This window comes from Calidris pugnax, unplaced genomic scaffold (assembly GCF_001431845.1).
Source record: "Calidris pugnax isolate Ruff unplaced genomic scaffold, ASM143184v1 scaffold304, whole genome shotgun sequence".
Classification (NCBI taxonomy): domain Eukaryota; kingdom Metazoa; phylum Chordata; class Aves; order Charadriiformes; family Scolopacidae; genus Calidris; species Calidris pugnax.
Genome location: NW_015091068.1, coordinates 198736 through 212600, shown reverse-complemented (window position 1 = coordinate 212600; position 13865 = coordinate 198736). Strand labels below are relative to the sequence as shown.

General features: G+C 47.3%; 1 protein-coding gene across 2 annotated transcripts in view; it reads left to right on the top strand.

Annotated features, from left to right (window-relative positions):
• GAS7 (growth arrest specific 7) overlaps positions 1 to 13865 on the top strand; it is a 92016-nt gene that overhangs the window by 39822 nt on the left and 38329 nt on the right. Inside the window, exons 3-4 of one of the 2 annotated variants that reach the window (XM_014956967.1) lie at positions 9913 to 9984; positions 12418 to 12503. In XM_014956967.1, coding sequence (XP_014812453.1) covers positions 9913 to 9984; positions 12418 to 12503 — 158 coding nt within the window. The remainder of the gene's footprint in view (positions 1 to 9912; positions 9985 to 12417; positions 12504 to 13865) is intronic. The other variant, XM_014956968.1, reaches the window with a different exon arrangement.

The window sequence follows — 13865 nt, the reverse complement described above, 5'->3', positions numbered from 1 at the left end:
GAAATAAATGTCTCCAGGCTAGTCTGGGTTGCAAAATCACTCTGTGTGAAGCTTTCAAAATCTTTCAAGTGCATGAGCTGTTGGGAAGACTGTGAATAGGAAGAAACTCTATCTGGGAAACAGGGAAACAAACAGAGCACTGACATTTCAATCCTGTGCACATCTGGACGATCTGTGGGTTTTTTTGGAGGCAGGTGCAGGTAAGGTAAAATCATTTCTGCTCTGCGTATCTCCTGCCTGACAGTCACTGTGAAATAACTATGTTTATATTCTTGCTGCTGTTTTGGGGGGTTGGCAGCAGGCTTCTAGCTGGTATTTTCAGAGCCTGGAGGAAGGAAAATAGCACTGCTCTGCCCTGCCTGCATTTCTTTACAATGCTTCATATTCAGTTCAGGCGATGTCAGCACTGCTGGCAACTGCATGCAGCTTACTAGGGAAGAACTCTCCCCTTCCCAGGACTACACTGGCATCATCTGAAACAAATGTATATTTCTGAAGTAATTAGCTATTATGACATTTCCTTATCAATAATAATTGTAGTTCTGTGTTGTGATTGCAAATGAGAGAAGACATGAGTCTGTGTACAAGTGATGGGGAAGGATGTAAAGACACAGGGTGGGATGGATAAATGAAGGGGCAGAGGAGGTAAGAAGCAGTCAGGGTGGGAGGGTGAAGATGCTATCCAGTCTCTGAAAAGTGTCAAGAATTGTGTGCTTCACATAGCCTCTTAAAACTGTCTTCTGGGCACAGAAAAGCCATCTTTAAGAAAACTGGGGTGAGTGATCTCCTCTGCTTTGACATCCCATTAATCCTCTTTTCACATGGGAGACTGTGGACTGAATGGTGCCGGCAGAGCAGCTGATACTGCAAATAACCTGGACTGTGGGAGAACACAGAAAAGTTTCCGGGCAGCTGGGCAAGGGTGGCCTTGGTGCGATCTCTGAAAGGGGGGCCTTCGGATCACACTGCCATGCCAAGTTCAAAAGTACCGTGTGCTCAGAATGCACAGCTACTATGCAGTTAACATATGGTTGCTCAGTGTCTTTGGGAGTGGTTTACAACTGTGCGTGGGTGGAAGATTCAGCAGAAAAATATTTGATTATGCTGAAGAAATTCTCCGATGTGCTGCAGCTGTAATACTTCTTGCATTAGTCAAGCACTACAGCTACCTTGTCCATCGCATAAAAGATGACATATACTTATGACAAAAGAGTGCATGTGGCTTGCTGCCATCGTGCATTCTCCACTGAGGTCAGACTTTCATGGTGTGTCCTTGTTTCCAGGCTTTTCTTGTCTGTGGTGTTATGTTTTTCCCATTTACTAAACAGTTTTCTGTCTCCTGGAAAGCAGGAATTTTGCTTTCACGTTATCTTGATCCTAATTAAGGTCCGTGTATTCTCATTGTCACAGACATCATTAGTAAAATGCCACCTGCAATAGCAAGTTCCGGGGCATAGAGTTTCAGGCAGTCCTGAAACACGTAGCTGCAAGCAGTGGTTTCCTTGAAATGAATCTCAAGTCCAGCAGTTCAGAGTGTTAAGAATATTTTCTTGATCTGCTTGGAAAAATATGTATCACTTAGTATCCTCCTGGTACCACCAGCCAGCTTTTCTGTTTCTGTTCTCCTGGGTACCCCTTCCTGCTTACCCTTCACCATTTTTCCAGTGAAGTTCCTAACTCCAAGAAAGTCTCTGATCCAGCTGTGCAACACTGCAACCTGCCTACTGACCCCAAGAACAGCGGAAACAGCAGATTGTTCTAGCTAGCACCCAAAAATAGCTGAAAACTCAGTGCCATAAACACATTGCATTTCCCTTGCAAACCTAGTCTTTGGGGACCTTAAACAGCTTATGGCTAATGAGCAGCTGGGTTCTTCCATCCAGCATGGTGCTGTCTTTGTCTCCAAAGTGAATTTACAAGGGCACCAATATCTGCTAAAACATCCTGGTCTGAGTAGTTAAGCACTGACATGTCTAAGCCCCATAGGATTCCACAGCTGGAAACTCTACCAGTCTTTATCCTCCTTGTGCCTTCTCCATTGGCTGCATCCTGAAAATTGCCTGGCACATTACAGGCAGATAAGCGATGGTAACAGTGGCTGTGGTCATCTTGTATGTGATGCCTTTGTCATTAGGACACTCACTGGCTCTGAGAATACCCACAGAAAATCAAAGGTACTTCTGTGTGTTTCAAGGTTCTCCATCCTAAAATATATTTCCACGGTATCCTCCTGGAGAAACTGCCTGCCCATGGCTTAGATGGGAATACTCTCCACTGGGAGGGCCTGGTCCAGAGAGTGGTGGTGAATGGAGTCAAATCCAGTTGGCAGCCAGTCACGAGTGGTGTCCCCCAGGGCTCGGTACTGGGACCCGTTCTCTTTAACATCTTTATCAATGATCTGGATGAGGGGATCGAGTGCACCCTCAGTAAATTTGCAGACAACACCAAGTTGGGCGGGAGTGTTGACCTGCTGGAGGGTAGAGAAGCTTTGCAGAGGGATCTGGACAGGCTGGATGGATGGGTTAAGACCAACAGAATGAGATTCAGTAAGGCCAAGTGCCGGGTCATCCACTTGGGTCACACCAACCCCCTGCAGCGCTCCAGGCTGGGGGCAGAGTGGCTGGAGCTGCCTGGCAGAAAAGGACCTGGGGGTGTTGGTCGACTGTCGGCCGAACAGGAGCCAGCAGTGTGCCCAGGTGGCCAAGAAGGCCAATAGTATCCTGGCCTGTGTCAGGAACAGCGTGGTGAATAGGACTCAGGAGGTGACCATCCCCCTGCGCTGGGCACTGGTGAGGCCTCACCTCAAGTACTGTGTCCAGTTTTGGGCCCCTCACCACAAAAAAGACATTGAGGTGCTGGAGTGGGTCCAGAGAAGGGCAGCGAAGCTGGTGAGGGATCTGGAGCACAAGTCTTATGAGGAGAGGCTGAGGGAGCTGAGGGTGTTCAGCCTGGAGAAGGCTGAGGGGAGACCTTATTGCTCTCTACAACTACGTGAAAGGATAGTAGAGAGGTGGGGGTCGGTCTCTTCTCCCAAGTTACAGGTGATAGGACAAGAGGAAATGGCCTCAAGTTGCACCAGGGGAGGTTCAGGTTGGATATTAGGAAAAATTTTTTCACTGAAAGGATTATTAAGCCTTGGAATGGGCTGCCCAGGGAAGTGGTTGAGGCACCATCCCTGGAGGTGTTCAAAAGGCAAATTGATGCTCGGGAAGACATGGTGCTTGGGAATATGGTTTAGTGTTGGTGTGTGTGTTTTGTTTGGTGGTGGTTTTGTTTTGTTTTTTTTTTTATGGTTGGACTAGATGGTCTTAAAGGTCCCTTCCAACCTAGGCGATTCTGTGATTCTGTGACACCCTTCACTACATTTATGTCTTATAGCTTCTATGCAATGCCAGAGCTGAGAGCACTCTTACATGTTGCAAGCGCAACTATTTTTTCCCAAGACACAAGCATTGTAAGCACATAAAAAGGATTAAATTAAGAAGCACCAGGTGTAAAGCAAACCTCCCTACTGTATCATCATAAGCTAGACCTTAATCAAGAATATGAAAGCAATTTTAATAATGCTGCATTTCAGTGGGTAATTGGAGGATGACAACAGGCTATGCAGGAGAATTTTCTACACTGTGATCACACAGTGATATTTGCATTTTCAGTGAGGCTGTTGTGAGTGAGGAAGGGAGTGAGTGGCCAGTTCTCCAGAGGAAATGAATGTGTCCAAGGGTGGCACTAAGGCCAACAGTAACAGCTGGTTTTTATGTAACTTTAACTCCAACCTTTACCAAATATTGAACTCTCTATTTTCAGAGAATAAACAAAACTTATTTTGTCTTTGCTTGGTTAGAAAGCAACCTTAAAGTGCTGAAAGCATGCCATTTCTTTGAGAGGTGACCCAGTATTTCATCTAGACTGGCATGTTCCTGGAGCTCCTGGCCAGCACACCTTGTCACGTCCCTGAGAGCCAGGGTGCACATGTCAGCCTGCGGATGCATTAGAGGGGCTTGCTCCTTGCGATACTGGAAAGCAGTGGGGAAGTTCACCACTTGCAGACAATTGTTGCCTCTTCTGAAGTACACACTAGACCTGAAGTGAGAGATCAGTGGATGGAAGGAATATAACCACAACCTACTCTAGTACTTCCTCTGCCTAATATTTTTCCATCTCTCTGACTCAGTTAAGGACCTTGGTAGGATTTAGTCTGTGGGTCGAGGTTTTTCTTTCATATCTCACTAGCTACAGTCAACACCTACTCCAAGTAAACTTATGAACTGCAGCTGAAATACTAAGTCATCTGTGGAGACACCTAAGATTTGTTAAGCATTTTACTTAACGTGTTTTTTCTCATACAGATAAAACTTTTCAGTGGCATTTTCCCTCTGATACAGGGTGTCCCCACTTAAGGGTGGTATAGAAACCTGCCCTGGTAAAGTGGCCTAAAACCCAGGGAAAAAAGTGTGTCTCAGAAAGTGCTGGAAATAGCATTATTATCACTACTAAGCCTGCAATGAAGGGCTCGCTTTTGTCATATGTTGACTGCAAAAGGAGGGGCACGCTACAGGTCCCAGTGCTCATTCTGAAAGATCAAGTAAGGATTATTGCCAGCAGCCTTTCCCATGCCGTTGAGGTAGTGACGGGCACCTCTACCCTTAACACACTGACAGAAGATTTCAAGAACTCTTGGATGGTGCCTGTCTCCAGAACACTGTTTCGAGGCCAAAGATACAAGCTGTGTGCCATCCTTAGCCTCTTTTTTATTGAGCTGCCTGTGGGACGGAGCTGGACTTCAGTTCTGACACTGCAACTCCTGCTGAACTAGTTTGTGCACTGCACAGCGCTCTGCTTTCAGCATGGAAGAGACTGATCCTCATGGTCCGTGCAGGTGCAGAGAGATTTGCATCTGTCAGTTCTGCCTGTTTTTCTTGTCTCTTGTCATTGGGTATGAGGATGGAAGGGTCCTGGGAGGCCCATGGAGAAGTGTGACGTCTCAGTGCAATGTAAGGGCACTGCGTAGAGGACCATAGTGCAGTTCAGAGGCTCACGCATGGGCTGGTTGGGCCCGTTGAGCTGATGTTGCTGTAGGTGACTCATGGGGTTCAGTACTGCAGGGCTCACTGAGCACAAAGACGGCAGAGCTTCTGTGCTGAATCAGGAGAGTCCTCAGAGTCTGATCTGCAGGATGTCAGGAGGGGAGAGCCAGGACTGTTCTGCCTGGCCTGGAGTGAGTTCTGTGAACGGACGCAGTGGTGAGACCTCCTCATTCCAGTGAAACAAAATCTCCTTGTGCTACATGTTCCTGTGTGGAATAGGAGGAAAACATCGCCATTGTACTCTCCTTCACCCACTCCTTCTGCTTCTGAAGCTCTGAATGGTTTCCTGCAGTCTCAGGGCATTGCAAGTGATTTCCCCTCCTCACAGGCACAAACCCACACACTCCCCCTCCCTGTCCTTTGGGCTGTTCTCTCCCACACACAATATCAAGAAATGAAGTGCCATGAAAGGCTTTCTGATTCATCAGAAATGTGGGGAAGATCTTAGTCAGAAAGGAGAGATAAGGTGTGAGAGCACGGACAGGTGAGGTGAGGTTTGCTTCCCGCCAAGCCAGCTGGAGCATGGTGGCTTCCAGCAGCCAGGAGGTGTGGGCTGGGGAGTGCACTATTGTGCTGTTAAAGGAAATCTGTTTCCAAAGCAGGGCTGTTTGCACTCCCTTTGACTCACAGGTCCACCTTTGGACTTTGAGGAGACGCAGACAGGCTGCAAACCTTGCTGAAAGCCTATGGAGATGCAGTGGAGTAGCAAAGGAAATCTGGGAGGTGTGCAAACTCTCTGCACTTACAGGCAATTCCTATGTGCCATTGGCAAGAGCAAAGTGAATCCAAAAAAGATGATGTAAGACCGTGGGGCCTGTTCCACCCTTCTGCAAATATCAGTTCTAATTCTACATGTTTTCAGGAACAGTTTGGTAGAGGCTTGCAGAGCTTCTTCTTGTGGCATTGAAAAGGAACATGTTCTGTTGCTGTTCTTCCTCCTTGTCTGAGTGGCCTGTGCAGCCTGCACAGCTTCATGCTATTCAGGGCAGAAACTGGGTTTGGAGCTGCTCAGCATGACAGATTTATTGCCATTAAAACCAAAACAAAAACCAAGCTTATTTATAAAGACAGGAGATAGCACCAGTAGTTGGGTGACATGTAGCTGCTACAGATCCTTAAGACCAGGGAAAGTTTCTGCACAGAAAGCAGATGTCGAGGTCCTCTGGCTTGCTCTGCCCCATTCTCACAGTTTGGCCAATGGAACTATGGAGCATTTAGCTCCTAAATTAGCACTACAAATGACACCATGCAGAGGTGCTAAACTCATTCCTGAAAGCAATATGAGCACACACTGGAGGGATTATGCTACACCTTAAAGCCCTGATGTTTGCTGGTGTTGTATGTTCAGACTGGAAAGCGGCTGCTTTGACCTCAGATTGCTACTGGATTCATGGAAAAGGGACACAAAATTCCTTCTTCAGCTACTGCAGTTTGATCACAAAAACCATCTGCATCAGGACCTCCTCAGAAGCTGTGTTCTTGACTAACATGACACCCCAGAGTCTGTGGCTCTCCGAAGTCCTGACACATCATGTCATTTCTGATTCTGCCAAACAGATGCAAAATGAAGTTTTTTCCCCAAACACCACTGGTTTCCGCTTTCCTTTGGGAGGAAACGCTTAACCACATCTGTGAAAACCCTCTTTGGTTCTATTGGCACGTATAGCTTGGGTCTTGTAACTGTTTTTCCTCTCACTAGGTTATTTCAGTTTGAACAAGTGGCTTTCTACTGCCTTGCTGTTCAGTAATTTCCAGATGCCTCCCAGGGCTGCGGGACTTCTTCCTGTTCACAGACCTCCTTCACAGTCCAGAGAGTGACAAGAAAACTACTGATTATTCCCTCCCCTCATTGGCTAAATAGAATAATTAACATGTGGCTGATAAGGGAGGACAGAACTTGTTGGTGTTGATGCCACTGCTAAATTGCACTCTCACAGAGTGAAAGGTTTAGATTCACTTCAACATCCTCTCTGGAAAATCGCGTGGGATATAAAATCTTGTCCAATATTGAATTTATTCCTAATAGCAGTGATCATTGTTTTACCCCAGTGTTACAAGTAGTCTTCAGATTTTCCAAGCACCAGGATCAAAGGCTGTATTTTGGTATTCCAGGCCGGTTTGGCTGTATCAAACAGGGTGTTATCTCTCACCAAGGCTTTTCTGTGTAGCTGTGGGAAAAAATCACCCCTCCCCCTTCATTCACTCTTAATAATGACTAAACTGCAGAGAAATTTGTAACATTACAGTATTATCTTAGTAAATGTAATTGCTTCCAGTAGATGGCATGTCAGCAGTGCAGGCCTGACGGAGGCGAGTTCCTCTCCCTGCTTGGGTTGCTGGAATGATCCCTCTGTTCCTTTGTCCACAGAAGTGGATTTTCTATTCTCCTAGCACTCAAAATACATGTGGTTAAAAACATTTTTGTTCCTTTCATTTCATACACAATACAAGATGTTATTTTTATTTTATGCATTTTTATAGATTTTTTGGGGTTATTTTTCAAAGTGCGTATCTCCATATTCACTTTATTTTAGAAAATTTGTCAAAACATTGAGTGTTGTGAATTGTATTCACAAATATGCTAACCACTGGGCACTGCTCTTTCATGTATAAAAATTCTGCCCTCAAGTTATGAATCTGAGCTTTCCGTATGGTGAAGGGGAAGAACTGGGCACTTCACACCATCTCCACAGCAGCCAGCAAGCAGGCAAAGCAGAGACCACTCACAAAAAGCAGCTGGTAATTTTAATTAATTGATTACCTAAATTCCAAATATATATTTTAGGTTTTTAGGTACATTCCTCTGTACGGTCTCAAAAATGCAAAAACAGTGTAAACAGATAAGCTTGATAAAAAAAGACATATGAGGGTAACTCTTCTTACTGATAATGTCAAAGTCAGTTCTGACAAAAACATGTTAACGCTTGGGCATAACATAAGTGGACATCACAGCCCCTCACACAGATTTCCAAAAGTTAATTCTTTAAAACACTTGTCTCAAGTCAACTCACATTATTCATTAATCAACAGTTTACATTAGAGAAAAAAAAAGGAAACGTGGGTAGCATATTCTGTTGTTTACCTTTGCATTACAATAAATGTAAATTGGAATTTGTCTTTAATTAACTGTGTACTTGTGTATGTTAAGCCAAGACAAGCTGACTCATAAAAGACAACTCTTAGCATTTGATTTTCCTTCTGTTTAGCTAAAACACATTGCAATTCTTCCTCATTGACCTAGCATGGAATTTATTAACTTACTATGCGAGTCACAAAAAGCCAAGTAAAATTTAAATATTTCCCATGAGTCATCAAAGTTTCTTGTCCACCAGGTTTTGCACGTGCAATCAAAAAAAAAATTTCAGAGTATTTTTCTTTGCAAGCCTAAGCACGCTGTGGCTTGGGGCAATGGCAGCACGGGGGAAGCGGGGCGTCGCAAGGGTTTGGGCATCACAGGTTCGGGGGATGACACCTTCCCCACTCGGGATCATAATCCCAAGGCCTTTCCTGACATAAGGAACCTAACGCAACCTTTGAAGATATCTGTCTGTGTATGTATGTGCACAAATGCATACAAGAAGACAGATAAAATAGGACTCCCTTCTTTACCCAACAGGCCTTTTCTAGTTCTCAAAGCCTGTTGGCGCCTGGCCGGTGCTTGGCCCAGCACTTGCCCGGGTCAGGAGGCGCTTCGTGCACTGGGGGAAGCGCTGAACCCCCAGCTGATGCAAGGGCTTTCTCAGCCTCTCCTGTTCTGTTACCACTTGACTACCATCATCCAGAATCCTGAGATGGAAGATTTCAGGCTTTGGCAGGGTCAGATAGCTCTTGGTGGGGATTTGGGCAATGACAGTTTCAAACAAAGTGGCCAAAGTAGCCCTTTGACTTGATTACACTAACTTGCCTTATTTCCTTATTTGATATTGGCAGGCAGGCAGTATTTTTTATTTTGTTTGGTATCAATATGTTTATTCAAAAGGAATGGTGACATGGGCTTTCTCGCTAGACTTCTGCAGAAGTTGCTGTTCAAAATCCACTGTCTGCTCTTTGTGACTTTTACAATGTTTTGCAATTAAATCTTCTGTATTTAGCGTGTGGTCAAAAATAATTTCCCATTTGTTGAGCAAATGAGCAGAATGGTTAAACTACAGAGAAAATGGAGAGGGGGAGAGCAGCAGCAGTCTTTTGAGTATCAAAACTGGTGGGACATACACTTGCATATCCTACCTGCTAAAGAATCCAAGTGGAAAAAAGGAAATTTGCCAGGGAAATAGATTTTTTTGAGGGAAAAAATTGCTACGGTCTCCGTATATGTCACTAAACCCACATCTCTGAGTCATTCACAGCTGTCTTTCAGGCAGAGTGCAGGGGTGAAGGCACTGCCACCACTTGGTCCTTGTTCCCAGGGTGAGGGCCACGTCTGGCTGTGCTGCGGCCAGGCAGGTCCCGGTGGCTGCAGGGAGAACCCCGGGCTGGGCTTGGTTTGGCTACACCTGGAAAGGCTGTGCAGGTGGCACAGCAGCTCACCAGCAGTGATCTGTGCTGTATCTCTGCTTTCTTGTTGAGCATGGCCCTGGGGCAGACCTGCACTCTAAGAACTGATAGTGTAGCTCCCCGTCTGCTCTGTGTCCACCATCCCAGCTGGCTGCCAAGGGAGCCAGGGCTGGGGAGCAACAGCAGAAAGAGATGGGAGGAGATGGAGAGTGCTGAGAACGTGGTTCAGAGAACACTGAGGGTCAGACCCATTTGTACATGTGTAATAGACATTAACTCTGGTGTGTGTGCAAGGCCTCCATCACCCTTACTTGATGTTTCCCTTCAACAGAAACGACCTGGGAGCGGCCGAGCAGTGTGCCTGGGACTCCAAAGAGCCCTGTGTCACAGAAGAGTTCTGCAGGTACTGTTTGGTGCTGTGCCTGACCACTGCATTGGGTGAATCTGCTTCTCTACCATGCAGCAGAGCAAAGGGAAATGCTGTGATTACATGGGATGTACACTTAATGAACACAGTCATGTGGGTGTGGCAGAGTAAACATCATAGGGTTTCCCCTTCTGATACATCTTCACAGAATCATAGAATGTTTTGGGTTGGAAGGATCCTTGAAAATCATCTTGTTCCAACCGCCTGCACTGGGCAAGAACACCTCCCTCTAGACCAGATTGCTCAAAGCCCCATCCAGCCTGGTCTTGAACACTCTTGACTGTTGTTTGCCTACTGATGCATCTTCTGGCTGGCTGGCTGAAACACCTGCTAGAGCTGAGGTGGCTCCTTCCCTGGAGCGCGGGAGCAGGTGGTGGCCCAGGGACCAGTGGGGTGACCAGCTCTGGGAGAGGAGGACAGGCTGCCGTTCCTAGCCTGCTCTCTGCTGGGTCAGGAGAGGCAAAGAGCTGCAGAGGAGGGTGGGCTGGCTGTAGCACTTAGCTCTTCCACACAGAGCACATGGGACAAAGAAGCATTTTAGCATATGGTAGCTACAGGGTTGACCACTTCACCTCTGTCTGGACTTGAAGTTGCAGGGAATCCAGTAAGAGTGTAACAGCATAACTGTACTGAAAAGCTTTGGGTACTGCAGAAAGACAAAGCAAAGCAAAAATTACTTTAGAATCAAAAGAGTTAAACATAAAGGCCATTGCTGCCAGCTGACTGTAAATAATGCAGAGGATATTTTTCATATCATTTTTTCGAACTGATGCCCTTCTCTATTGGCACAAGTTGAGTGGGAAGTATGCTTGAAGGTTGCACATTTTGTTGTGACCAAAGGATTTGTAATGTGGTTGAGTATCTTGAGTACCCTACTTTTAGCATTATTCTTTGCTCAGTATATTTCAAAACTAAAGCAACCTACAGCTGTATACATGGACCATAAATATCTTACAAATCTTGCTCTCTTGACATGAAAAGCCCATCTCCATTAAGCCAGTGCTTTTTACGTAAGTGGCGGGTTGACCGCAGCTGAACACCAGGTATCCTCCAAGCCACTCTATCACTCCCCTCCTCAGCTGGACAGGGGGAGAAAAATATGACAAAAGGCTCATGGGGTCAACATAGGGACAAGGACATCAGTCAGCAATTACTGTCAGAGGCAAAACAGACTCAAACCAGGAAAATTAATTTAATTTATTACCAATCAAATCAGAGTAGGATAATGAGAAATAGAAACCAAATCTTAAAACACCCTTCATCCACCCTTCCCTTCTTCCTGGGCTCAGCTTCACTCCTCCTTTCTCTACCTCCTTGCCCTCAGTGGTGCAGGAGGACAGGAATGGGGGTTGCGGTCAGTTCATTACATGTTGTCTCTGCCTCCTCAGGGGGAGGACTCCTCACACTCTTCCCTTGCTCCAGCATGGGATCTCTCCCATGGGGTGCAGTCCTTCAGGAAGAGATTGCTCCAGTGTGGGTCCTGCCAGCAAACCTGCTGCAGTGTGGACTCCTCTCTCCATGGGTCCACAGGTCCTGCAAGGACTCTGTTCACTAAGGGGCCTGCATGGGGCCACAGCCTCCTTCAGGCATCCCCCTGCCCGGGCGTAGGGCCCTCCACAGGCTACAGGTGGATATCGGTTCCACCATGGACATCCACGGACTGCAGGGGGACAGCCAGCCTCACCATGGTCTTCACCTTGGGCTTCAGGGGGATCTCTGCTCTGGTGCCTGGAGGACCCCTTCCCCTTCTTCTTCACAGACCATGGTGTCTGCAGTTGTTTCTCTCACATATTATCACTCCTCTCCTCTTGACTGCTGCTGGTGTTGTGCAGATATTTTTCCCCCTTCTTAAATATGTTATCACAGAGGCGCTACCACCATTACTGATGGGCTCGGCCATGGCCAGCAGTAGGTCTGTCTTGGCTCTCTAGGACATGTGAGAAACTTCTAGCAGCTTCTCACAGAAGCCACCCCTGTAGCCCCTCCCCCCTACCAAAACCTTGCCACGCAAACCCAATACAACATTGCCTACTTATTCAAACACATCATTTTACCAAACAGTGCTATGGGAACTGTTTTGAGTTTGGGTGTCTCTTTTTCTTGGCTCTTTCCAGCTCAGTAACTTCTGTCATTCCTCCTGGTAATTGCCTGCTGCAGGATCCCAAGGGCAGAGGGGGTCCATGCGCTGAGTTTCTGCACAGTCCAGTTCTGGAGTATTTCCAGGTCGGAGCTGACACATCCCATTGCCAGCCTGTTGGGTGGAGAGAAGCTTCCATAGTTTCTTAGGCTGCAGGCAGTGGACACTGTGATTTATATCTGTATATTCAATTATGTGATTAGCTTTTAAAATGTGCAATTATTCATTTGCTACTAGCAGCAAGCCTGCTAACTCTCTACCTGTTCTTACAGTGAATGGCTACCATGTCTCCGGGACCCCAGTACACCAGCTTGACTCTGGTCATATGAGCCTCCGAAAAGCCAGTGGGGACCCTCAGGTAAGTTTCGGGAGAAAAGCCAAACAGTGGTATCCAAGAATAAATGGGTCTTCACTTCAGTAGTTCAGGAATTACCCCAGAGCAGGAGGTCATTAGGCATTTTCTCTAAGAAACTGTCCAATTAGATAGGTTTGTGGCATCTAGTTAGTCTTTGTGTTGAAATGGCAAAACAGTACAAAATGCCAAGATACTTCGGACTTTTTTGTCCCATCGCTCCTTTTCTGAGAAATCCACCACGCTGCATCTACATTTTGTGTTGTCTGCCAACTGTCCCTCTTTGCCTCAACACACTTTCTCTCCCCCTGTCCTCCTCAGCAGTGGCTGTCAGCCTTAGCCTTCAGTTAAGTCACCATTTCTGGTTTTGCTTTCCCACCAGTGGATTCATGGCATCTCCCACAATACATTCCAGTACTTTGGCTCGGTACAACACAGCTCAGTTTAACTGACTCCCTCAGAACTCCCTTTGTAGCAACATTTGCCATTTTCCATTTTTATGGTGCTGTGTCTGACTCAAGCTTAAAGCCACCTTTTTGGTCAAATTCACATCTCGGATACACAGGGAGTCCTTTGCCATGCACTGGTTTGCTCAGCAAACTCAGACATCAGACTGACAAAAATCCCTTTCATAACTTTCCTCATTCACTTCAACAGCCTCCTGTGATATTTTTCTTTCCATTGCTCCTTTATTACAGATTTTTCCAAATTGAAGTCCTGACTTCATTACTGCTTTGAACCTATAAATAGTTTTGACTCTGTAACTGGCTGCAGGTGCCATTAACTGTAGGAGCAGCCCGTACCCACGCCCCGTTGGGAGCCGGCTTTTCCCGGGGGCTGTTTGCAGCTTTAGCAGCAGAGTCCTTAGTAAGGGAAACATCCGACCATCAACTGCTGGTTGCAAGAAGCTGTTCCCTACACCCCAAACTCCCACGCACTTGAGCCAGCCCCCCTCCTCCTCGGGGCCACCCCCAGCCGCTTTCCCGTGACGGCTCTTCCCCCGCTGCGGAGCCGCTCCCCGCAGGCTGCGGGAGTCTCCCTCGGGTGCGGGCACCAGCCGCCGTGCGACCAAAGGCTGGCGGGTCCCCTCAGGCGGGATCAGCCACGTTTCCTGGAAACAGGTCAAGGGGAAAGAAGGCACAGCGGAGGACAGGAGGGAGCTGTGCTGGGCCCAGGGCCAGCCCCCCCGCGGCTTCCGAGAGAGCGGCGACAGCCCCCCCGGCGGGGACGAGCGGGCCCGGCCCGGCGGGGTGCGCTCCCGCCCCGTGCCGCCCCGCCTCCAGTCCCGCTCTCCCGCGCAGGGCCCGGGCCGGGGCCCGGCTCAGCCATCGCCCACCGGCTGCGGATCAGCTCCCGCCGCCGGCAGGG